The sequence below is a fragment of the Merops nubicus genome, unplaced genomic scaffold, assembly GCF_000691845.1.
Source record: "Merops nubicus isolate BGI_N331 unplaced genomic scaffold, ASM69184v1 scaffold26311, whole genome shotgun sequence".
Lineage (NCBI taxonomy): Eukaryota > Metazoa > Chordata > Aves > Coraciiformes > Meropidae > Merops > Merops nubicus.
In genome coordinates this window covers 58,459-85,302 of record NW_008586694.1, presented here as the reverse complement: position 1 = coordinate 85,302, position 26,844 = coordinate 58,459, and the positions used below count along the sequence as shown (strand labels likewise).

Below are 26,844 nucleotides of genomic sequence, written 5' to 3'. Positions count from 1 at the left end.
ATGTCAGTTCCAGGGCCTTGTGAACCTGAAGACCTCATTGATGGAATCATCTTTGCAGCCAATTACCTGGGCTCTACACAGCTGCTCTCTGAGCGCAACCCTTCCAAAAACATAAGAATGATGCAAGCCCAAGAGGCAGTGAGCCGTGTTAAGGTAGGAGGTTTTTATGGTTTGTAGAATACTCTCTGATCCTTCAACAGTTATCTCTGAACAGTACAGGATCTTCAGCTCAAACTGACTGTGAAGTGCCCCTATGTGAGTATAGATCGAGTACTGTAAATGCCATTAGTTTCCAGTGCTTATTACAAAAATACATGCAGCTTCTTTGAGGAACAAAGCATAACTTATTACAGAGTCTTTTTAAAATTGTTTGGAAACTGTATGAAGAACTCAATTATTAAGGACAAATTGCAGGCTGCAATTAGGAAATACTCCAACAGCAAAGCATAGGATAGTTGTTTTACTGTGTTTTTTCTTTTATGTTATTAATTCCTTTAACTTACTTCAAATTGTGAAGACTACTCTCAATTCATTGAGCGATTACTTTTTGTACGACAAGAAGACCCATTACTGTTGTGTTTGTATTTAATGTTATTTATAGAGAGTAATTTCTCTGTAAATAATGTAGCATGGACTGCTTCATACAGCTGTGTAAAAAAAATGCCTTTTTTGATTAATAATCCCTTTCTTTTACAGTTCTTGTGAGTCTGCTGTAAAAACCTCATCTGAATAAAAAAGTGGTTAGAAAGAGGTAGATTTAAATGCCAACAGAAAAATTATGTGCTTAGTCAATAACATTTAACTGGTAAAAATTGCGTGTTTGTGAAGGAAACCAGTTTGGGAAAATCATTTACCTAGCAAGAGGCTGCCATGACTGATTAGCACATGGAAGACAAGAAAGGCCCAATTCTTTAAGCTTTCCAAACCTTTGAATTTCTATTTCATGTATTGCTATGTCAGAAGCAGGAAGTAATTGTTGATTGCAATTAAATTCCTAAAAACTGTTCTGTGTGTTAATAGCAATCCTAATCTCTCAGGGACACATGACTACTTAAAATAGTCATGGAAGAGAGCTTAAGTGACATTTTGTTCAACAGTTACATGTAGAGGTTTGATTAATACGGATAGAAAACCTTGAGTTTAAAGTAGTGCATGTACTGTCATTTTAAACTGCTGTATATGTAGCAGGATAAATGTTATGAGCAGCTGTTAACAGACAACACTCTCTGGTACCAGTTTTTTTTTGTAATCAGGCAACATGCATAATGCCATTAAATCCAGTTATGCTTGAGGAACTGCATAAGATATAAACAAATCTTTCTGTCTTGCACATCTTTCTCCCACTGCCCCCAAATTTTTGACTTTTAACAGTCGATTCATAGTCAAAAGGTTTCCCTGACTGCCCACACTGTATTTTCTCTTTCTTTGTGTGTACATCTGTCTGCATTCTTTTTTTATGCTACTCCTCAGAGGATGCAAAAGGCGGCTAAAATCAAGAAAAAAGCGGTGTGTAAACTGTTTTTCTTGAATGCTAATGTTTACTTACATTTTTGTTGTACTTGTTCTCCATGGAGTGTTGTTGTCCTTTCATTTTGGGTCCTCATAAAGTTGTCATTTTGCTTTCTTCTTTGCTAAGTAGTAGAACACTGGATGGAGTAAATGAACTCATTTTCTTCATTGTTCATTTTCTGGAGTGCCTGTCTGCTGCTCTTCTTCTGCTGAATACCTGTGATTTGCTTAGTCCAGATATACAGCCAGTGTTATCCAGGAGATTTTTTTTTTTTCTTCTTATATAACGCTTATTTTTATTTTGCTAACCAAAGCAGTAAGATGTATTTCCTGTGCCTGTGACTTACTGTAGATTTATGAAATTATTGCCATTATTTTAAAACAAAATAAATTACCGGGTAGTAGCTGGAACAAGTATAGGAGACGTTTCACTCCGTTAAAAACTATACTTCAGGTAACTAAATACAGCTGACAAAAATACCACTAAATTTCATCTTGCTCTTTGTGATGGTCTTAAATGAAAGCAATGCAAGTAATCTCTGCCAAAGCATACACTTGCTTTGTTTGGTATTTTCATTTTTGATGAATGAGCCAATTCAAATAAAAATTACTCTGAATCAATTATAGGCTTAGCTAAGCCTTTATAACTACTAACTATTCTAACTATAACAAATACATCATTCCATGCACTGTTTCATCAAAGAACAAGTTTCTGACCTGGAGACTGATGCCTGCCCTTAGCACAGGGTGATACAGTCTGTGGCCATTTCATTCTGAGGGTGCTAATGTGGGTGCTACACACCAGTTGCAATAGTGCACTGTGGACAAGTAGCCTGGAGGAATAAATAGGTTCCTCCTGGAAGTCAAGAGTATTAGGTAAGCTCTTGGATCATGCTCCAGTGAGAGGCAGCAGCTGCTTTGACACTTTCTCTCCTGTCACGTGGGCAGAGCCAGGACTCACACTTAGGAAAGCGTGTGGCATTACGCTCTAATCCCACTTGCTCTGTGACCATGTTTTCTAATGGAATGTGGAACTACTTCCCTACTGAGCAGTGCTCAGATGTTGAGGTCTGAAAGGCAACTGATGGCTTTCTGTGATATGAGAGAAGTATCTGTTCAGTGCTCAGTTCTTTATTTTCTAGGGGAAAAAAAATAACTAAAAAAAGCTAAAAGAACCCTAAAACCCACCACAGTACTGAGCACCAGCTTGCATTTCTTTTGGTGAGCTCACTGAAGATAGCAAGGGCTAAGCAGCTGCTGGGAAGTAAATCACTTTCTCAGTCTGGGGCCTTGAGTGCCGGAGTGTATCAATGAGACAGTGGGGAAGAATCAGCCATACTTTTTCTCCTCCTCTAGGAGAATTTTGGTACTTGAGCTGTTAGTCCCATGTGCTCTGAAAATTTACTCTTACCCACAAAATCTGAGGATGTTTCACTCTTCCTGTGCAATTAATGGATTTTTTGCATGTATTTAGAAACACCTTTGAATAGCCATCTTTGTAGTGGTTTAACAGTTCAGTTGCCTCACCTCACATTATGCTTGAAGTGATCAGTGAATCCATCATTCTTAAGAGGAAATGAAACTTCACTTTGTAACAAAGCATCTGTCTTTTAGACCTCAGAGGGAGATTCCCAGGCCTTGACTGAAGTGGATCTGTTCATCTCCACACAGAGAATCAAAGTTTTAAATGCAGACACACAGGTAAGTCATGATTAAAGTCTTGAAGAATAATGTTGAGTTAGATTGCACTCTTATACTGTTAGTTGGAAACTTAACTAAATTTGGATAAAATCACCAATATGAGAATATTCAGAAAGAGCCATGTTAGATCTGCTATTATTATAACACTTGCCTTTTGCCAATACAGTAATACTGACACCAGTTTTGCTTATTTGATGTATTAGAAAATGTCTTCATGTTGCTGAGATCTATAATTCAGTTTAGGAAAAGATTCAGAAGTCTTTCAGGATGGGTGTATGCTGTTTCTCTGAAAAAGTTTCAGTATCCAGATCTATAGTCTAACAGGGAATTAATTTCCTACTTTGACTAAGCTATTCATATCTTGCCATTTTTAACATTCAACCTCCAATTTTTCCATAAATCACATCTGAGCTACGATCCTTTTTGCCTAATGTAAACTATTAATTATTCATATTAAAGAAGCATCTGGAGACCACAGAAATGATCAGCCTCATCTTCTAGGAATACATACATATATTCACTAAGAGGCAATCTTCATAAGAAGGATTATTTTAAAAGAATTTACAATTAAATACATATAACTTATACATAGATCACAATATTTATTATAAGAATCTCACAAGATCTCTTAGACTTCTATCACACTTGCAGAAAGTCTTCAAATTTTCATTCTTATGAGAGACTTTCAAAAGGGAAATTGTAACATTTTTTGCTTTAGTTTTCACTAAAAATATGCACTGTATGCAGCCAACAGCAGTTGAAAAATGGTAGGACCTCAAGTTACATTAAAGAACAAACCATTTAGAAAGTACTTAGTTAAGCTAGATATAGCCAAACCAGAAAATTCATCTTGTAGTATTTGGAGAAGTGGTTGGAGTGATCTTATGCTATCCTTTCAATGATGCTCCTCCAGAACTCATGAAGGTAATATTTAGTCTTTCTTTTTTTTAGTAGCAGAACAGACCAAGGATTATAGGTAAGTTTAATTGTCAAAAAGATAGCAAACCAAACAAACCCTTTGTACACAGTTTGTGAGTAGAGATGAGCAAGAGTCAGCACAGATTTGTCAAGAGTAAATCATGTCAAATCAATCAGGTTTTTTTCTGACCGGGAATATGTTTGTTCATAGCGCAGAAGCAGCACACATCACCTATTGACTTAAATAAAGCTTTTATCTCATACAGTATTTTCTAGATTATATGATCTAGCTACAGGAGATACAAGCAGGCTGAGAAAATGATTGTACTTATTTCTTATCTATTGCCATATAGATGGCAATATAAAGAGATAAAGAGCAGAGGGAGACTCACAAGCATGAGTCTTTCATGTAGTGCTGTTCAATATTTTTATAAACAACTTGAAAGGTGAAAAGAGAAAATGGTTATTGAACTTGTATCTTGGTGTATAAATCACAATCGAGAAATATCATGAGCAGCAGTATTTGCAATCTGTCATCAATAAATCATGCTGATACTGCATGTCATCCGTGATAACCAATACCACTATTTGTTATGGATTAGCTTTTTTTGGACCTCATGGTAAACGTGCATCATCCGGAGAGTATATTATCAAAGCTTATGACTACTTTTTGGATTAGCAGAAATTAGAACTCTAGTAATTATCAGTGTAAAGATGACTACAGACCATTGTTGATAATAGTTTACAGTTGGAATGTGTGGGAGTAAATAGGTAAGTTGTCTTTGTTGAGTCTTAGTGGAAGTCATTCTTTCCCTTCTTTAAACAGTTCAGAATCTCAGCTAACACCCACTCTTTCTAAAAAGAAAAAAGGAAAGTCCTTTGAGGCAGACCATAAACAACTTGTCAAAGGAACCATTATTCTCCCGATTCCCTTGAGATTTCTAGTGATATAAAATGCAATGCACCATGAGGAATGGTGTCTTATATGAGTTAACTACATGAAAATAGCAATATTGGAAATTATTATAATGACAAGCTTTCTGGCGTTTGTCCTGTTTTTTTTTTTTTTTTCTTTCTTGTTTTTTACAGTGGGTCTTTCAGAGAGCTCTAATTGACTTACTCCCCTGCATTTTTAGCATTGCTATCAGAATGCTTTTGCAGTTTTGACTTGGTAGTATTTTTTAGTGCTAAGCGAAGTTTCCCAACTGGTCTAATTACCATAGGACTGGTTCAGCTGGTGTAGCAGCTGGCAGAGACAATCTGTTCTTTCATGGCTTTATCAATTATATAAAACCTATTTCTGCAGCGTGTCATCCATGTTTTAATCCATCTGTAGTGTTGTATAGTACACATGAGGCAGCAGCTGATTTAAAATGTAAAATTCTCAAGTTAAAAAATGAGATGCAGCAGGGTTCAAAATGCTGAATAGCACCAGTAACATGTATTATCATGTTGGAAAAGAGCCAGCTCTGGTGATTCAGTTGCCCTCAGCAACACTAGGAAATGGCACCCCTGCCACTTCTTACTTGCTTTTGCGTTTAGTTACTGAATACATTCAGCCCAAGTTGACCACTTGTTTAGTATAGGTTGTAGAAGCAACCTTAGCTTTGGCCATACGCCTGCTTTGCACGAGAGCAGCTCTTCCCTGTGCTGCAGCTTTACTTGCCCATCTTCCCGCTCATTCTGTGAAGAGAAGCAACTGGGAAAACTAGCAGAGAAAAACAGATACAGAGGTCACAAATGTTTATGTGCAGAGCTTCTGGCAGATGATTGGTTCCATAAAACCGTCAGACTCATCAGGCTGTCTAATCCACACTCCCACAGGACTACCTCACTTGAAAGCCTGGGAAAGTGCTTGGTGTTTCCTCCTTCAGGTGCTATTTGGTTTCAGAATGGACAAATAATGAGATTCTAAAAGAATTCATTAGAAAGGAGGGTGATTCTGAGAAAGGACAGTCTGGACAAGAGAAGGTAGAACACAGGTTTTGAAAAAGGCCAAGAGAGGATGAATTTCTAAAGACAAAAGAAATAACAAGGGTGGAATGGATGGAACTAGAAAAGGGATGAGGGAAAGAAGTGGAAGGGATTCATGGAAAAGTAACAAAGGAGGAGAAAGGGTGAACATTAGATAGTGCTAATGAAAAATAAAGTGGCATGGAAGATGGAGTGAGAAAGGAAAAAGTCAAGTCACAAGTCAAAAATAAAGACATTTACAGTCACTGTATATTGTTTGTCTTATTCCTAACTGTATTTGCATTAGACAGGAAGAAGGTGGGAGGGAGTGAGGGAATGACTGCTTTCACCCCTACAAGGGGAAAATAAAAAAAAAATCACACCTTTAAGTAACGTCTGTGTGATGATAGGCACAGAAAGACTTTATTGGCCGGCAGAGTTAAATGCATTCATCTTCCCAGTCCTTTCACTCTTGTGTACACTGCATGCATGATTACACGCTTACAGAATACTTAGTGCAGACTGCTGAAAAGCAATTATCTCTGCAGAGCTCCCAAGATCCTGCTGAGAGATACACCTTATAAAACATTTTTCCATACTGAAAGAAGTGCTGTAAATCCTCCTGAGCCCCTGCAACCCTTAGGGACACACCCCAAACCATCTCTTAACCGTCATCACTTTTCATAGTTTATGATAGATTTCATTTCAAGACCATGAAGAATCATTACAAAAATTTTATGGGTAGTAATTCTCCTCTGTATGACAGGTAGTTCTAAGAAACATTGATTATCTGCAGTTTTATCTTTCAACTCAAATTGTACTGAAATTCTTAATTACTCTTATCGATTTGAGGAACAGTCTTGCTCTCTTAGGCCTTAGAAATTAGTTCAACTAATTGTAAACTAGAGCCTAGCTGTTTATATAAAGTATGCGACAGCTTATATAAATTATGAAAATCATGTATTATTTCATAGTAAATTACAAGGTTTTTTTAAGATCAGACATCAAGGGAAAGACTACAGACACAGCAAGGAGGGTAACTCAGTCATCTAATATGATTGAATTAGATGAAAACTAACTTCATGCTGCTCAGTAGGATATCATCAAGAAGCACAATCAAGTAATTTTAAAAAACCCACAAAAACCCCAAAAGGCCTTCTTAGTTAAAAAAACAAACAAACAAAACCTGCACCCTATAGCTACAAAACAAACAACAAACCTGTAGTCCATTTTTCTTCATTCACGTTAGAAATACACACATACATACCCAAGCAGATGCCAAAACCAGCAGAGACAATCTCAGTCTTGGGCAAGTAACAAAGATGTTTTAGATAGCAGAAAGCAGTTTCCTGACTTGAAACTAACAGAGATCACAAAGTTAAGTGCAACAAATTGATTAAATAATAAGTTGCGTTTTTTTTAATTCCACTACAGGCAGACTTTGGTGGATGTGTTCAGCTATTTGGTGGTGGAGGGAGGGGTGGGACAGGGACATTCTCAGCTAGTTTCATCAATAAAACTAGTATGCTTCTGGTTGTTTCCAGTTTGAGCAATAAATAGAAGTCTGGAAAAACCTTCCAAACTTACCAGTGGCCTTAGCAAGAAGGAATTTTAAGATTGGCCCTTCCTGCTTCTTGAAGAGGACAGTTCATCTCTACAATGGCAAAATATGTAAAGAAATTGCAGAAAACAAAGCTAACAAAGCATGGTTTGGAGGCAATTTGTCTTTGTTTCAATAGAAAGCTTTATCTTCATTAAAATAAGTACTTAGCATTAAGAAACCTATAAATCTCAGGTTTGAAATGTCCCATAAAAATAGGTGTTGGACTGTTTTTTGCCTTAAAACAAGGATATTGAACCAGTGGCAACAGACTCGTTTCAGTACTGCACACTAGCCATGTCTGAGAGCTGGATTAATTACCTTGGCAGCCTGCTATTGAAATTACCTCTCGTGAGCCTCCTGCAGTCTCCTCTTGCCACAGAGGAAGCGCCCACGTCTGGTGACAGCACACAGGCTTTGTACTCACAAGATGGCAGAGTCTGGCTTTGTACCAAACTGAGAAGGAGCAAAGGCTGACTGCCTCAATACAGAGGACGAGCACCTCAAGCCAGATGGTGATATGTGGGGAGTAGGTGGGTGAGGAGGGACAGCACAGCGAAATAGTGAAGAACGACATACAGTCCTTGACTGTCTCCTCAGAAATATAAGTCATCACTGCCTTAAGGTATCATTTTATGTCTTCAGTGAGTCCTTATAGCTAGGAGGCTTTTTCTGATATTTTGTTGAAGTTGACAAAATATCTGCCAGATAAGCATTACTAACATAAGTTATTACTAACTCTTTCTTTCCTAGGAATTTCTCATCCTTTGTAATTATACACAGACTGCAGTAATAGTGACATTTTTCAAGGCACTTAAAGGAAGTGCATTCAGTCAGATTACTTGATTGCATGAACATTCCTAAAACTCATTTTAAACCTAAAACGTTCTTAATGTTATGGAGCATCTTCCATAGCAACACACCTTTCTAGGAACTTCGAGAAGTTGCAGTTTTTTATTTGTTTTTAAAACAAAACAAAAACCCCAAATCAATCAACAAAAAAAACTAACAGAGAAATCAGGTTGCTTATATAGTATCTTGAATAAAACCTGTACAAAGGTACAAATAATTGTCTAAAACATTAGTGTAAACAAGTATATGTCTGTCTTTGCAGTCCTAAATATACCTAAATCCTTTGAAATTATCACTATAGCAATGTCACATACATTGTATTATTAAAATAACATTATTTTACATATAAAAACCTTTTAACAAAAATTAGGCAGCTAGCTATTGAGTCACATTAATTTATTCATATTTAATGCTGAGTTCAGAAATCATAAAGCTTACAAGTTCATTCTTGATGATACACAAAAACTGTTATAGTGTCCTTGATGGTTCTTCCTTCCTTACTGCTCAACTCAAAAGGTGTCATTGCTCTTTTATGTAAGAAACAATTGATAGAAGCATGAACTAGAGATGGGAACAAAAGATAAAACAGTAATATCTGAAATAAAACAAGCGTAGTGATAACACATCCTTCTCTGACTACAGATACGCACTCCGTTTACACTTGTCCAAGGCATTTCAGTGCCACTCAGTAAAATAGGTTCCTGTGAGAAAAACCATATGGGAGGTAGGATATCAGCAGTAGGTTGGGATTTTGCTGCTAATAGCAGAAAGTAAAATAAGAGTTTAAAAGGCTAAAGTAATTAAAAGGATGCAGAGCTCAGGTGTTTGAGGTAGAGACTTTTCATATTTAGTTGAGACTTACATTTAGTACTCTTTGTGTGTTCTCACATAAGAAATGTCCATTAGGATGAAGCTTGGATGGGTTTCCACTTAAAATATTCTAACAGGCAATGTCTCTTCTGTACAACCAAACTGGCGGCCTAATGATATTGACTGGAATAGGATTTATCTGGACTGTTAGCCCAGACATTAGACCAGTTCCCTCCAAACTGATCTGAGATACCTACACAGCCAAAAAAAAGTATTTAAAAGTCTGCCTACAGAGAAGGTGAAATACTGCCTTCATAGCTCTTGACAAAGAAAGCATTGCTTTGTAGTATATGAGCAAATATCACCGTAGATATTATTGCTATTACAGGACATGAGTTTTAAAACCCCTGGGAAATGATCTTCTCATGTGACTTCCCTAAAACTTGTTCTGTCATTGTGAAATGCATCTTCTTCCTTCAGAAAAACCAATACAAAAAGGAAAGATAATTTTCCAACAGAATGAAAATGTTTATCTAACAGTAGTCTAGATCTTCATTATGGCTTTCCAGTAGCAACCACCTTTTATTTGCTCAGGCAACACTTCCAGTGAAACTGATTTCTTGAAGAGCCGCTATGCCTTCAGTTGGAGTTCGGGCCCATTGACTGTGTAAGGAATGCCAGATCTGGGCCCATAGAAAAGGCGTCTGTAGCTTTTGTCATTCTCAAGCAATAGGCCATCAAGGAGAGGGAAGATGCAGCATTTGTAGAGTAATAGCAGGCATGAAGAATTACTTTATATCTCTTTGCTTTCTGTAGGAAACGATGATGGATCATGCGCTGCGCACAATCTCCTATATTGCCGATATTGGTAACATTGTGGTTTTAATGGCGCGACGCCGCATGCCAAGATCAGCTTCTCAAGACTGTATTGAAACAACACCTGGTGCCCAAGAAGGAAAGAAGCAGTACAAAATGATATGCCATGTCTTTGAATCAGAGGATGTAAGTAAATGGAATTAAATTTATTTAAACAATGAATGTTATTTAGAGGATCTCTGAAATTGCATCTAATTTCTTGAATGAATTTTTGTTTTCAGTAATCTTTTCTGATTGAAACTACTGGTAATTTGTGGAAACATTAGCCAATTGTTTGTCTATATTTACCTCTCTTTTCTATCTCCACAAATCCATGTTGAAAATTCATGTCTCCTACTCCGTCCCAAAATATCCACTCTTTGTCTCATGTGTTACAGAATAATCTGTGTTCTTTCAACAGTGCTCCCCTTATTTGAAGTTGTCTGGAAGTTGATGGCTGTTCATGGCCAAAATTTTTATGGGCTGTCAAACTGATCATTCACCCTGGACTGGATCCTTTAGTCCATCAGGTTGGCACATAATGACACACCTATGCCCCCAGACTCTTGACAATGAGGTGGAACCATTCTGGACCTCTTCCAAACTGAAGCCAAGTTGCCAAGAACATCTACCAACTTGGTGGGCCTGGCACAAGGTTCTTATTCCCCTATGGCTGGCTTACCTGTAGTAGGCATAGGCACTGTCAAACATACGACTTGATCCTTTGATGTTTAAGAACACATTCAATTGTTTATTTTTCAGTTATCTTTTTTCATCCCCAGTGAAGATTATGAATTAGAATTTTTATATAAAACCAAGAGAGCTAAGAAAGATTAATTCTCTATAGTAATTTTAATTCATGGCCAAAAGGGTTTAGCAATTCATAAGTAAAAGGCTAGGGAGAACTCACTACTTTCTCAGAACATCTATACAGAAAGCATAATTTCAGTCACTTTATGCCATAAGATACTCTGTGATCCAATACCATGTTAGCCCTACACCATTTTTTGTTAAAATTCCATTTAAAAAAGGAGTGACTAACTTTGGAACTTGGTTCCAATTTTTTACTTGGGGTCATTCTCAAAATACCATGGCAGAAATAGCAGTTGCAAAAGAGTTGTGTACATTTGTGCTGCATCCTGTTTCACCCCTGTGGAAAGTGCTGGCATGCCATGCCCTTACCTCTTGTGGCCAAGAAAGATAACCTTGTTTTACTGGTACTGTACCTCCAGATTTGGTTTTGTAGTGAAATAGACCCTTGTGTCTGAAGTGGCAGACCAGGGGACTTCAACCAAAGACATTTATAGAAAAAAAAAAAACAAGCTAGTTGAAGAGAAAAAGCAAAATATGAGGTCCGTTTCTAACTTGGTATTTGAGATACAGGAATTAATGAGAGGCAGTATTAAAGATTTCTGACCATCATTATATAGGAACAGCTTTAAACAGTATTTCTGTCATCCTAATTAAAAAAGAATCAAGTTCTTCAGTTGGGACAGTCAAAACTCATAGGTTGCATATTTTTTGAGCTAAGCAATCATTTCCATTATCATAAAGCAATTAAGCCTGTGAAGGAGAAATGGCATTATCTAAAGTTTAGAGTGCTAAACTCAGACCTAGTTATATCAGTTCTGCCGCTGCTTTGGTGGGGTGACCTTTTGAAGCAACTTAATTACATTATCTCAAAGCTGTACATTATGCTAAAGATTTTCATAAATATTCATAAAAACTTGGATCTATAGATGAAAAAAGAAATTAAGATGTGATAACAGGCTGTTACTAGCATTGATAGAATAGAATATGACATGTAGACACATTGCTTTTGACAAAGCAGAATGGAGGTGAAAGCAAAGGACTGTACCAGGGAAGCAATGGCACTGGAGAACAAAACAAGAAGTTCTCAATGACTTCTGTCATTGTACTGCTGCAGACCTCTTGGTATATTGATAGGATTTGAAAAGATGTTTTAAAATATGAAGGAATGATCTGTCACTGGCGAGGCTAATTATGTCCTCAATTTCCTAAAACACTTTTCCAGTCAAGCAGATTAGTGCTTCTGTGTACTGCTGCTCAAATGAAATAAGAAAACCACCTTTTATGTCTTAAGAAAGTCCATTGCATTTCTAGAGTAATTTTACAGGTTTGATTAGTACTGTTTTTAGGGAGGTACATTGTAAAATGCAATTAACCCCACCTCAGATCATTGGGAGTTACTCATATCCCTTGATGACAGAATACAGTACCTGAAAGCCACAAATACATGAAACTCAGTGTGGCACTCTCCTGTGAGCTGCAGTAAACTCAGAACAGGAAAATTTCAAAAAACTCAAGTATAGAAAAACTTGGAGATAAATTCCTTTCAGGTCTCTCTGCCAGTGTTTCTTTATGTTCCAGTGCCATCTGGTGAAACAAGAAAGTAAATTTTATGGCAGCTCAGTATTTCTGTAGTTGACTTTTGCAGTGTGCTGAATGTGCAGAGCTGTCAGGATTACCATCGTCAACGGTTTCTGTGCATTTCTTTCTAATGTGTATGCGTTTCTGACACACCCAAGTACCAGTCACTAACGTTTCATTAATTGTACCCACTATACAGCCCACTGTAATAGGAAGTCATCTTTTCTTGCATAATGTAGTAAAATGTGTGCACAGGTAAGCGCTCCAAAAATCAATAAAGACACAGAGGATTTTGAAGACTTTTTCTTAACGTTAACAAGCTGTAATTATGTCTCTGGAAAAGCATCCCTGACATTGCTCCCCAAGGTGTTAGTGGGAATAGCTATTGTAGATGTGTGGTGGTAAGTAGGGCTGTTATTGGTTTCCTGGGAATATGAGATGGGTATCATGGCCGTAATAGGACAGCAGATGGTTTTGTTGAAGCAGTGTTTTCAGTCCTACAAGACCAAAATGGAGAAGCAGCAGGTGACACAACAACCACAATCATCAGAGCATACATGTCTGTGAAGGGATATGCAAGCAGAGCATCCTTTCTCTCATCACCCCTGCAAAGGCACTGACCAGAAGCAGGGTTTGTGACAGTCTTTTCTGTAAGCTCTGTTCCATATTGGTACAAAGCCAGTGCTCTCCAGTGTTTATTGGAACAAGGACATAAATAGCATATGGCTATTTCCTACTGCAATGTACTGATGAAGGGAGATCAGCAGGGTTTTTAAATGGAGTTTGCAATTTGATTTTGGATGTAATAGATTCTTTCTGTACAGCTGACCTTAAAAGTGCCTTTATATCCATACAAACATAGCAACTTTGCAGGAGCCTTCATTTTGATGCTTGTCTTAAAATCCAGTCTCTTGTTTCTTTTGGTTTCTGTGGTAAACTGTTTATCAGTCCTTCCTTTCAGCTGTGTTTTGTTCTACATTCCAGGCACAGCTGATAGCTCAGTCCATTGGTCAGGCTTTCAGTGTGGCTTACCAAGAGTTTTTAAGAGCCAATGGAATTAACCCAGAGGATCTCAGTCAGAAAGAATACAGTGACATCATCAATACCCAAGAGATGTACAATGATGACCTCATACACTTTTCCAATTCAGAAAACTGCAAAGAGGTAAACTAGTTTTGCAATTGCATTTCAGATGGATCATTTTTTTTCAAAGGAATATATTTCTCATGGAAATATAGCATTTTAAGGATGACTTGACATCTCAAGATGTGTTGCTTCATCAATACTGTGCTACTAAAATCAGCTTTATTAGTTTTTAGAATTGGTTCTTTACATTTTCTGGGTGTTTCTGCTTCCATTTGTCAGAACAATAATGAAGTACATTTGCATCTGATATAGATAAGCTCTGTGCTATTCACAGTACATAGTGTAAGATGCTTTTATATTTTATCAATGTATTGATACAGAAAGAGAGTTGACAGTCATTTTACTGCATGCTGTGACTTCTACTTAATGGATACCAGGACCATGAGTCCAGGACAATTTCTCTTCGCCTGTTAGAATGCCAGCAAAACTGTCACATGAAATGGAGTTTCACGCTCAGAATTCATGAAGAGGCATGAATTTCCCTTAAGTGCCCCACATTACATAAGTCTATTTACATTTGATTGTGGATTTAATGGATTCTTTCTGTTCAACAGCCATATATATCACAGTTCCCATTTCATCCAAAAGTCACTGCCATACTGGGCATTCCAAACCAGAATGCAGCAAGTGCAGTTGCACCCCAATTCTGCTCTGTCTTCTATTGCTGCAGTGCAATAAGGAGGGATTTGGCCTATCTTCCAAAGGTCAGAGTCCCTGTACTGTGAGTCCTAAAGCAGTCTCACTTTGAGATGAACTGCAGTTTCCTACTTACGCTCCTTTCTTCTGGCACTACAGGCCACTGTACACTACATGTACGGCATGTGTAATCTTGGGAAGACAGCATTTTTCACCTATACCTGCAGATAGAAAGGTGGTGATTTGATGTGTAGTTTTATATGTCTGCAGTCACTAGAGATCAATAAAGTATCTTCATGTGCATATAAGCACAACAAAATATCAAACAAGGGAAACTGCAGATGAACAAATCATGGTTTAACTTGGAATCGGAACAGAAAAATACAAATGTGTCACATTTCAAAGTGTGATCACTTTTGTGGCACTTTGCTCCTAATTTGTTTAGGAACGTTTGAACAATGAGTTGTGGCATATAGCTTGGTTCAGAGTCTTAATAGTTAGTTCCAACAAAAGTTGGAACTTTATGATTCCTGGCCTTTATGATTCCTGTAAGTACAGATGTCCCTGTCCTTCCACATCTGAAAGGAAATCATTCCCAGTATTTCATTAAGGAGTCTGTTCTCTACTTAAACTCTTACTCCTTTTCTGTAAAAGAAATGCTGTGATTACTGAACTGTTAACATCACCATATTTGAGAAGTCGTCCTTTACAGTGCATCAGCACATCAGGGATCTTAGATTAACATGCCAGTCACAAATATATTGAATAGCATTATTAATAATAATAACATTAATAACATCAACAATAACAAACAAGAGATCCTTGCCTGAAAACAAGGACAGGCAAACCCTGAGATCAAGAACCTGAGCAGTGATGGCAGAAGTGGAGCTGAACTCAAGCCTGTGTTCCAGGCCTTGCCCTAGCCACAAAATGTTGCAGCCTTCCCTGTCAGCCAGGTTGCAAGAAGCATGCAAGCTTCTTTAGCATGCATTTGTTCATTTGGTGTTCAGTTCTGCTACTTCCTACAGCATTAACCAATGTGTTAGTTTCATGCTTATTATAAAGACCTATACAAACACCAACAAACAAGTGGAGCATACTCATGAAAAGAAATGGGTACTTGTTACACAGTTTTAAGAGTGCTTTTGAAGTCATGCTGCTACCTAATGGCAAAGAATAGAATTCTTTTTGTAATGGCTAGGTGTTGTTCAGAGCAACCAAGATAATAGTGCTCAAATTTAGACAAATCTGAACAAAAACCATTTGCTTTTTTTCTTTTTAATTGCAGCTCCAGCTAGAAAAACAGAAGGGAGAAATTCTTGGGGTGGTGATTGTGGAATCTGGATGGGGATCCATTCTACCCACCGTTATCCTGGCTAATATGATGAACGGAGGCCCTGCAGCCCGTTCAGGGAAACTAAGCATTGGAGACCAAATTATGTCCATTAATGGGACCAGTTTAGTTGGTCTACCTCTTGCAACATGCCAAGGGATCATAAAGGTACCCCAGACTTACAAATGTATGTGCTTTAGATTGTATGCCAGCAGAGAGGTAATATTCTGCCAAGTGATCGTGTACATTACCAGCAGATATGAATTTTCATATCACTGGGGGGAAAAAAAAAAAAAAAGGTAATCTGTCATTAACAAAAAGTGAAATTTGAAAGAGAGATTCAGGGGTGATAATGTACAGAAATTTAGGGTTGGAGAATTTGACTGCATCTTTGTCACCAGACTTGCAACTTCTAACAAACGAGGCTATTTTATGTCTGAAAAACTTGCATAAATTAAGTTAGTTAACTATCTTTAAAGTCTCAGGCTTCCCCACAGCCTCCAAACAAAATCCTGAAGATGACAATCTACTGTGCTACTTTGGGTTCCATATAGATGAAATACATGGAGGCTGTAGACTTCAGGACAGATCAAGTGAGTGTATGGATTCCCCAGACAGCACAGAATCTCAGAACGCACAGTCTTTAATGACTGAGACTAAACCTAATGTCTGTGCAGATTTGCCAGCAGTAGCAGCAGATCAATTAGCCAGATACTAGTAAAGAGCAAGCAGTAGTCAGTTTTGTTTTTTCTTGAAAACTTTCTTGAGGTTTCTACAGTAATTAAAGGCAGAGTTCTGATCTGTTTTGTTGGGCCATGTAGCTTGGGAGATAAATGAAAGAGAAACAGATCTCTATGATAACAAGAGATTTCTGTTAAGTCTAGCTGTTCTTTCTCAGATCAGCTGCTTTGCACTCTTGCAATTAGGAAACCACTAATGAAAGAGCAAATTAAGATCCATTTCAGAAATACTAACTTTTGGAATATCTTACAGGGTCTCAAGAATCAGATGCAAGTAAAGCTGAACATTGTCAGTTGTCCTCCTGTTACTACTGTCCTCATAAAACGGCCAGACTTAAAATACCAACTGGGCTTCAGTGTACAGAATGGAATTGTAAGTTTCAATGTTCAGTCACTGTTTGGGTTTTTTCTTTTTTTTCTTTCAAAAAAAGCACAGAAGTACTGAAAAAATCCTTGCATATGACCTCACTTTTTATACTGTGATCCCTTAATTAATCAAAACCTTACAGTCACATCTCTGAATAATCTAACACAAATGGACATTACCAGGAGAAGTACTGCCATTCTTGAGGGATCTTCCCACGTAACACAGCCACCAGGTGTATAGCCCAGATTGCTGGGTGCAATATCTGGATCAGCTAACTCATATATAACTTTTAGCAATTTTAGTCATTAGTGTGCCAGAGTTGCAAGGAAAACAGTTAACTGAAACAGATTTTCCCAGTTCTAACATTCTAATCTTCCCTCTGATGCTGGTTCTCTCTTAAATATGAGCACACACTCATTAAGACTTTTTCTTCTGCTCTGTGCAATCTGGATCACACAATAGCGTGCAAGGGAATGTACTTGTGACCTCCTCGAGTTAAAACTAAACACCTCTCACTACAGGTAATTGTATAGGTTGTGGCCCAGGTATGTCTTCTCTGCGTGCTGCAGTTTCCCTGTACTAACAGTAGCAAACAGGAGAATGAATGTGGCAGGTGACACTTACCTAGTGCAGATCAGGGTGGTCCTCTTGTATTCCTTCCTTCCCAAGCCATTCTCCTGTAACTTTCCAAAGCAAACTCCGAACACAACTAGCTCATGTAGTCACCTGGCCTTTCTGGTGGCCATTAACAGCGTTAGGGACTGTTTGTAGTGCAGGACCATCAACCATCTCCTCTTCCTCCAGCCCAGGAAAAAAAATAAATCAGACTGCCCACACAGAAAACCACCTCAGAAAGGACTGTGGGCTCTGGTCCCCTGTTCTGTGAAACTCATCGAATGAAGGGGCCAGATTTTTGTTTGCCACCCTTGGAAGAGTAGCAGGTAACAAACTATAGGATATGGTTTCTGCATCTCACTGTGCTTTAGCAAACAGGTGGCTCATTAGTAGATGTTCAGCTCTGCCAGCCACCTCTAAGTTATTACCATACTACTGTTTTTCCTACCTAAGATCACGGATCAGGTTGTGGTCGCAGCAGAGGTTGGTATGAAAGAACACCACTACAAGCCTTGATGCAGCTGGAAGTGCTCTGAAGTGATACCTACCCCAGGTTCATGTCATTTAGAAGCAGAGGTTTAAAGTACTTGTTGTGATGGGGATTAACACTCTGACACTTGAGTAGAGACAAGTCTGTAAAAAAATACAGAAAAATTAGGTGTGTGGTATATTTCTGCCCTCCTTTACCTATGCTTAATCCTCTTTCACCTTGTGTGTACATATATGTTAGGTGGGTATGCTTGTTGCTGGTAGTTCCCTCCCTGTTAGCAAATCCCAAGTCTCAGTCTAAAAAGGATGAAGGGGATGGGATCTGGTTTTACAACATCTCACAGAGGGTGCGGAGAAGAGCGTATAACACTGTATGAGGCATTGATTTATTTCCTAATTGCTATGCTTTTAAAATCTAGTATGTTCAGCTGGTGTTGCGATAAAAGAGGAAAATATATTTAAGGAACAATGAGAAATACTATAGCGTGTTTATCAGCTAACTCTTCTAGGAGGCCTGTCACAGCATCGGTGGGGGTCAGGGCTGGGGAAAAGAATCAAGTCAAGCAGCATGTCATGTCCTTACATGGACAGAGGCAGTTACCGCAGTCTGTGACACAGTCTATTCATCCTGTCCCAGCTACTCATCTCCTACATAGGTGGAGCCTTAGTTTAGTAAATTCTGCAGACTGTGGTCGTTTTCTTTCAGAGTGCTCACTCCATCTACTGGTCATTTGTCATGTTCATCACACTGGATGGCCATGATTCATTCTAGTTATGCAGGCAACATTTAGATGACATCCAGTATAAAGTGTACCAAAATCAGCACAAAAGTCCTTCTCCAAAAGCCAGAAAAGAAAGTCTTGCAATACATTTCAGTTATGAAGAGTCTGCGTTTCCGTATGAATGAAACCCAGCCAGTGAACCAAAAGGAGAGATGAACGTGTTTTTATGAGGCTGCTACGTGGATAAGCTTCTAGGCCTTTAAGTCTTTCCTCAGATAACTCCCTCTTCATTTAACATTTGAAAATACAGCTCTGCAAAGAAGGTCTCTCTAGTAGTTTGACACTGAACTTTTAAAAAGTGGTTTTGTAATTGGCAGCAAGTGTTACAAATCATGACAGTATTCAGAAGTAATATCCCTTGTTAGTTCAGCATTAGCACGGTGAAGAAATAAATGGCGTGCCAGAATGGGTATAATTAAACGTCTCCTGCTGCTGTGCCATCACCTCATTCTGCACTCCATTGTGTGCCCCTGCTGACAGCAGTTTGCAGGGTTCCCTTCCACCCTGCCTGTCCTGTCTGTGCAGGCAGTGCAGCTAGTGCACTAGTGAACAGCCCATAAGCAACCCAGGCGTACAGAAGCACCATCTGAGCTGGGCTTTGCCCACACAGGGTGTCAGGAAGATGCAGAGACTGGGCTGCTGCAGGTGACTGTTTTCTTTGTGTTATTTGCATAGTTCAGTTAATGCAAAGCCTGAAGTTGTGCTTCATGGTGTACTAGTGCCATATTTTAGAAGTTTTAGTTAGGGAACCACACGACAGTATATATCTGAGCTTTAATTTTGCAAAATTCCTCGTGCATGAATGATGCCAGTGCTCTTCATGGCTCTTGAAAGCTACTGGTGTAATTTCATTGCATGCTTACAAAAGGAATCTAAAATTTGAATCGTAAAACATTAAGAAAAAGAAGAAACACTGTGCATACATATAAAACAAGTGTGAATGTTGTGTGGTGAGGAGGCAGCCACAGAGTGACCTGTCAGCCACCTTCAGAAAATCATTATGCTATGCTTTTTTTAAAATTATGACATTTAAATACAAGTGGTCCCCTCATACCACATTGCTGTAGTTTCCTACATTATGAAAAATCTGTGTATTAACAGCTGTGTTTTCACTGCTGATAATTCATCAGTTCTCAGTCTAGATCGCAGACACTTTCTCTGAGAAGTGTATCTACCCCATCCCTAGCCTAGCACAATTCTACCTAAAAATACACTAGGTAAAACTTAACAGAACAGTTTATTCTTTCCTCCTTGCCTTTGTTTATTTAAGCTGTCTAGGCAAAAAATGCACAGGGTTTAAATAGAGTAATATAGGAGTGAGATGAGGAGAAGCCTGGTTTAGCAGGTTATGTTTAAGGCAGTTAACACAGAATTGAGTTAGTCTTGCACTGTTCTGTCCTTCATGTTTTGCTACACAACAGGCAGTTGCAATAAAAGTGATGTGAAGCTGCTGAAGTTTCACACCTGATGCACTGCAGCTTACCTAAGAGTGTAGAATCCATAACAGCTGAATGGATTGAACCAGTATAGTTTACACCTTTTTTTTTTTTTTTTCCATTTTACACAGTAAATATAGGCTCCTGCTTACAAGAAGATGCAGATCCACCACACTTCATTTAATAATACTATGGCTGTTGCCACGTTCAACAAATACAGCAGGCTAAACTGCCTTGGCTGCATAGAATCATATTTAGGTAGTTGTGCTGCTCAGGTTACACTTGCCAGTCTCACTGGCCAAGGCTCCACTGGCTGGAGACAAAAGTCCTAGGCTGCTTTGAGTCAGCCACCCGCCAATACAGGAGGCATGTAACTGTGCTTTAAATACAACACAGTTCTTTACGTCTGCACTCTGTCTCTAGCTTAACAGAGTCTGTGAGGCTGGGCAGAGCCACTTGGGCTTGGGGTCTGTGTCTCCCTCATTAAAATAGTTAATGCTCACAAAAAGGAAGCTGACTTCCATTCCTGGAGAGGAATCACATTCTTGAATGAGAATAATGGACTGCTTCCTAGGTCTCAGACTGTTAGAAAGAAATTCACTGATGGTATTAAAGGTGCTTTGAGAGGCACACAGTGAAAGGTGCTCTGGAGAGATATGCAAGCCATTATCTTTCTTTATGCCAGTGGGGCGAGAGATCCACATTTCCACTTGCTCTGAAAGCTTTTACTTCAGCAGGCTGTACTGTCTCTGTATTTGCTTTTCTGCTGTGAAATATGTGTTTACAGGGTGCCTTAAGGCACATTCTGCTTTTTGTCCTTTCAGATTACTTCAGATTATTCTAGCAGTGAGTTGAATTGAGACGCTTTCTATAAAAGTGAAGATCTATGTAATACAGCTTATCTTGTCAGCTATATGATTAGAAGGTAGCCTACCTACCAAAAAATATAATCTATGTGACTTAAATTCATCACACAATTCTGTGAAGTTCCTGGTGCTGCCTTTATCCATGAAAGTCCATCAGAAATACTTCATGAACCACAGTAGGTAAAAATCAGCCACTAATGCTAGCGTGGTGGAAGATAACCCTTCCTACAGGGAGGAAGTTTCTTCTCAGAAGGCTGAGAAAGGCCTTCTATAAACAAACTATATCTTTTCACTCCCCATATCAGGCAACCTGAACTTTGAGTAAAAAGGGATTTATTTTTTTTTATAGCACTGTTATTTGTGAAGAGGAATTTAAAGGAAGCTGCTAGTGTCATACACAGACAGAACTCTAGTCAGCCACAGACAATGTTTCACCTTCAATGTATTCCATCTTGGCCGTCTCCCCACATTCTGTGTTTCTGAATTACAAACTCACAGTGACACATCATACTTACATTTAGCTCTGAGCAAATCACGAGATCTCAGAAGTAATAATTCTTGGCACGTGATTCAAGCCATTGACAGTAACTGCAGAAAGAGCTGTCACTGGATGCTCTAGCACTCATTCCGTGTCCTCCCAAGAACAGGTTTTTCTCAGTGAACAAAAGGTAAATCTCAGCACTGCTAAGCTCTGCTCAGTTCTGGAAAGTCAAGATACACGTTATCTGCTTTACGTGCTGCATGAGCTTAGTCGTCTGAGGTGATTTACCAACAATTCCTATGTAACATAGAGCTGTGTAGCCTGTCAGGGAGGGCCCTGTTGCAGCACAGATGCTGCATTCTTTTAAATCCCCCATACTGCATGGCTATTTTCCTTTCTGCCTCTGAACCATGCATCTGGCCACCTCAGAATGATTTCAGGTAGCAGTGTCTGCTGGAACTATGCCTGGGGAATGTAACTCTTCTTGTAGAATTATTCCTCTTATTGTAGGGGCATAAAAGTCAAAACTTGAGCCTACTTCTGTACTTGTACCTACAACTGCCAGGTGAAGCAGTGGCCTGACTTGCCTTCTTCATCCTAAGCTCCCTATGGCCAGCAGGACTCTAAAACATGAAGGGAAATTTTCCAACCTGCAGAGGTGCAGGAAACAAGTTGTTTATTCTTCACTACACTGAGAACAGCCTGTAAAAAGAAACAAAATTTGCACGTTTCATAGTCTCATAGAAGGGTTTGGGTTGAAGAGACCTTTAAAGATCATCTAGTCCAACCTCCCTGCTGCAGGCAGGGACATCATCCACTGGATCAGGCTGCTCAAAGCCCCATCCAGCATGACCTTGAACGTTTTCAGGGATGGGGCCTCCACAACTTCTCTGGTCAGCCTGTTCTAGTGCCTCACCACCCCCATTGTTAAAAATGTCTTCCTTAGATCTTTGAGGTCTTTTTATGTCTTTGAATATCTTTGTGACCTTTTTGCTAGATTGCTAGCTTTCATTATGACTGTATGGCACCATCCTTTCCTTCAACCTAAACCAGCCTTTTTTGCAGGGTTAAGGATTAAGTTTTATGTCAGTTTTTTTCCATGTATGTGAAAAAAAATTGCTGTTATAATTCATTTTTACTTTAGCACTTTTTACTTTTTTATTTCAGTATTCAGAAAGAAGAACGTGGTAGTTTGCAGAAAGAGTCTAGGTGGCACAGTCAGAAATACATAAAAATCACTTTTCCTATTCCAACAGTACGTAAAACTTCTCTCTTCCCCCTAACTCCACTTTCATATGGCTGCTACCTGTATCACTGTTGGGTATTGTTTGGTATATGTTCCCAACCCATATGAATGAAAATTTAAAAATTGTAATTTGCAGAAAATGTTGGGGGAAAACAAACAAAACAAAACAAAACCAGACCAACAATTAATAACTCACAGTATTACTTAGTAGTTTCCACAAGTACTTTCTGGAATCCTGATAGTGTCAGCACTTGTTATTATTTATTGCATTGAATTCTAGTAACTGCAACATTATGACATTTCTGAATTTTAATAAACTTCTCTTTCTCTTGGCAGATTTGCAGCTTGATGCGAGGTGGGATAGCTGAGAGGGGAGGGGTAAGAGTAGGACATCGTATTATTGAGATCAATGGACAAAGCGTTGTTGCTACTGCTCATGAGAAGATAGTACAAGCATTGTCTAATTCAGTGGGAGAGGTAAGAAAAATACTTTATCAAGGAATTAGCAAAAAAATATATTTCAGTTGAAAAGAGTGTCTTAACATTGTAGTAAAAGCACTACCTCAGTAAATTGGGCTTGAGCACTAATAACAAGCAATTAATGACATTGTTTGAACAGATGCACGTTCACTACATTTTTCTGCTCATTTTCAAGAGTTCCTGGCATGATTCTGAACTGTCAGCCCACTGGTTGAATTAAATCAATCAATTAAGTGAAAAGATTGCTTAAGCATGTTAGCTATGAAAATGTTTCCTGGCTTATCATTACATCATCTGCCACGGAAATAAATTGATATAAAAAAGGCTGAGAGATTCAAACAGATATGTATTTTAATAATTTCCGCTGAACATTTCCAACTTACCTTGGGAATAAGACAAGATGCGCCTCTCCAGCACTTTTAGAGAAATCGGCAACGAACGAACAAGATCCTCCCGTTTGCCAGAATCCCTACTGAATTTAGTGGTGTGTCATGCACAACCCTGGCCAGATCTTCCACTAGTTCCTTTTCAAAAATCAAAGATAACTTGTTTTCCTGTGGAAAATGATACGTGAAAAATAATACAAAGGACGTGCATGTTGCCGGGAACAAAGCTGTAGAGATCTGTAGAACTTCCATGCCTTTATGGTACCTCTTTGCTGCACAGATCTCACTAAACGTATGAGGACAGTATGAAATTTTGTTTTCAGCAAGAAGAGACGAAGGTATCAAGGCAGCATATGGCTGGTGTGGGTCTGTATTACCAGTTAGTAAAGTTTACCATCCTTCCTTTGGCGTCCTCCGATAGGTGCTTACAGCCGTTACTACGGTTTGGGCACAACTCTTGAATGCTGTCAGTCTGTAAAATCCTTCTGACACTTACCACAATACTCCTTGTAGACAGAACTTAAATACACTACCCATGAGAGAACCTGTTCCACCAAACTCTCAAACTGACATTTAAATATCGGGTGCTAAAAAAGTTTTCTGTTTAGAGAATGATACTCCAATTAGGAGAAAATATGTATGAAATGACACTCCCACAGAGAAGGAAGACACAAGAAAAAGTTAAGCTGAGCAAATGCCAGAACAGTGGAATGATTAACAGAAAGGATTGTGCTGCTGCTTTTTTAAGGACAGTAACTAGAGTAGGGTGTAACAGTAGAAAGTGTTTAGGTGTCTTTTTAAGCTATATGGTGTTAGATCCTGTCCTTGTCATTTAAAAAAAAAGCCCAAAACCAAACACTTAAAAAGCAAAGACAGCAAACCAAGCTTGTCAGAACCAGAGAGCTCTGAACTAGAAACTTCGGTAACATTCACATCTAGAGATGCACAGTGAATAGCCCAGGCAGTAAATGCACTTATACCACAGGGCAAGACAGACTGAGCCTTATGGGATATTTTAAACTATTTTAACAATTCTGTTAATTTCTGTGTAAATGAATTGACAGATTCACATGAAGACTATGCCAGCTGCCATGTTCAGGCTTCTAACTGGGCAAGAGACACCCCTATACATCTAGAATGCGACTCTTGCAGCAAAATAACTAAATGATTCCATCACAGCTGAAGCCCTCGCAGCTGAAGAGGATTTTCTATTTTGTATGAATGAAAGGCTTTGAAGCTGACCCAAGGACCCCAGAACATGGAACAGAGAGGTGTCTCTGCCTTTTCTCTCCTTCCTTTTTATTTCTTTGCCAAACAGTGATGAGAAGGATGGTCAAGGACAATAATCACTGACCAAAAAATTTGTAAAACATTTAGGTATTTTGCAACATCTTCTGAACTCTTTTCTCATAAAACTTAAAGCGTATTTATTTGTAACCTTTATGTAGAGTGATGTATGTATGTCTGTCTTGTTTGATAACATGGTGAATGTGAATAGCTGATGAATGAGACTGCAGGATGTGGCAAAGGGAAGCAATTAGAGAAAGTTTGGCTGCCTCAAGTGGAAAAAAAAAAAAATCCCAGTCCCATGGAGTGGTCCCGTACCGATGGCTTTGCATAAGTTTAAAACTAGTGCTGAATAGATGGTATTTCAGTGGAAAGGAATGTGTGCTGTTCAAACTTTTAGATTCTGATGTAAAGAAAACCACTGTAGTACTTGGTATTGTTATGACAAGTGTAACCTGTTTGGCAAGGTGTGAACATAAACATGTAACAAGTGTTTCATATGCTAAATAAAGAATAATTGCCACAAGATTAAAATCAAAATATTTATTTAGATACATATTTATTTTTAATGCTTGTGATTTTTATGATTTAACAGAGTTATTTCATGGATAACTTATTGCACAGGTTGTGTAATGTATGTGTTGGGCTGGGTTTTTTTCCTTTAATTTTTGCATTTTGCTTTTTTGTTTGTATTAGCTCAAAATGGGAAAGCCATGCTTACCTGTTTCTGTCTTTTATAAAGCATTCCTATTCCTAAGGCAATGTGTTCTGACTGTAAATTGTTTTGGCAAATAACTTAGCACCATCAGTGGTATTAGAATGTGCGTAGATAAAAAAAAAAAACTAGTAGTAAATTTGTATTCCTTATGAGATAAATGTTAATTGGTGTAACTTCTCATCTAGATTTATTTTTTTTTCTTTTGGCCAAGGCCCTGAAGAAAATACACTGTGACTTAAGAAGCCTTACCATGCAGTAACTAAAGAGCTTTAGATGACTGTACTTCAAGGGGTAGTGTGTTGCATGCAACTGACCTTAGGAAAGAATTAACCTACTATCACTAATAAATCTGAAATAATAAAGGAAGCTTGCTTATTTTGTTTGTTGTGTAACTTTACGTAATAACTAGAAGATAATTTAATTCTTCATCTAAGTGCAGTTGCAAAGGTCACAGATTATTTTTTTAAAAGTAATTAATCTCTTGGATTAGGAACTTGTGTATCGTTATTATCTTGAGAGTAGATGCTTTCAATTACCGTACCTCGTTGCCACTGGATGTCACTGTAACTTCACATCAATACAGAAGCATGCTATAATTAAAATGCATTAAAATGGATGATTCTGTAAAATTTAAACTACCCATCTTCAGCTACATTCCTTTGTGACCTTTTCACAGGATGTCTGACAAGCTCAGAGTGACACAAATGAAACCAGTATATATGATTAAACCTCAAATGGAAACTAACACTACTGACAAGCACTGCTGCAAAAAATTTAAAACCCTGAAACGTCAACCTCTGGTAGGTTCTTTAAGAGAACCTTTTGTTTAGTATTTTTCCAAGTTCTTCTGAGAAAGCCAGGATGAAGCTTGCACCAGAAGATGTTGCTGGCAGACCTGTGCCCATGCTGGTAATTAGTGTTGATGAGATTATTTTTTTTTTTAAAGATCATAAATGCAGCAGAACCACAAGGACATGTTTTAGTAATACAGTTGTCAAAACTACTAATTGAAGTAGCAATAATTTTGCAAAAACGTTCAAGGCTCTGCTAGATAAAAATTCTTCTAAGTGCCTATCAGTTGGCATTTGTAGAAAGTTTGTGAAATATGCTTTTTGGAAATGCAGAATTTCCAAGAATTCTTTCCTAATGCATCTTTTGGTCACAGAAGTACTTAAACATCGGTTTTCAATAGCATATGCTACTCCACTATAAACTCTTGAGCATTCCAAAAAAAGCGAAACCAAACC

At 38.3% G+C, this 26,844-nt stretch overlaps 1 protein-coding gene across 1 annotated transcript; it reads left to right on the top strand.

Moving 5' to 3' along the window:
* Positions 1 to 25,963, top strand: APBA2 (amyloid beta (A4) precursor protein-binding, family A, member 2). Its single transcript, XM_008948739.1, has 9 exons — positions 1 to 153; positions 1,471 to 1,506; positions 3,124 to 3,210; positions 10,160 to 10,345; positions 13,574 to 13,753; positions 15,660 to 15,872; positions 16,698 to 16,817; positions 23,063 to 23,203; positions 24,657 to 25,963. The coding sequence occupies exons 1-9, from the start codon at positions 1 to 3 to the stop codon at positions 24,726 to 24,728; spliced, it is 1,188 nt and encodes a 395-aa protein (XP_008946987.1). The 3' UTR covers positions 24,729 to 25,963.
* The last annotated feature ends 881 nt before the right edge of the window (positions 25,964 to 26,844 follow it).

Excerpts from the sequence above, each read along its gene's own strand:
- APBA2 (XM_008948739.1), top strand. The coding sequence starts at position 1 with ATGTCAGTTCCAGGGCCTTGTGAACCTGAAGACCTCATTGATGGAATC. Across the intron at positions 154-1,470 it reads AGGCAGTGAGCCGTGTTAAG|AGGATGCAAAAGGCGGCTAA; the intron begins GTAGGAGGTTTT and ends GCTACTCCTCAG. Across the intron at positions 16,818-23,062 it reads TCAGTGTACAGAATGGAATT|ATTTGCAGCTTGATGCGAGG; the intron begins GTAAGTTTCAAT and ends TTCTCTTGGCAG.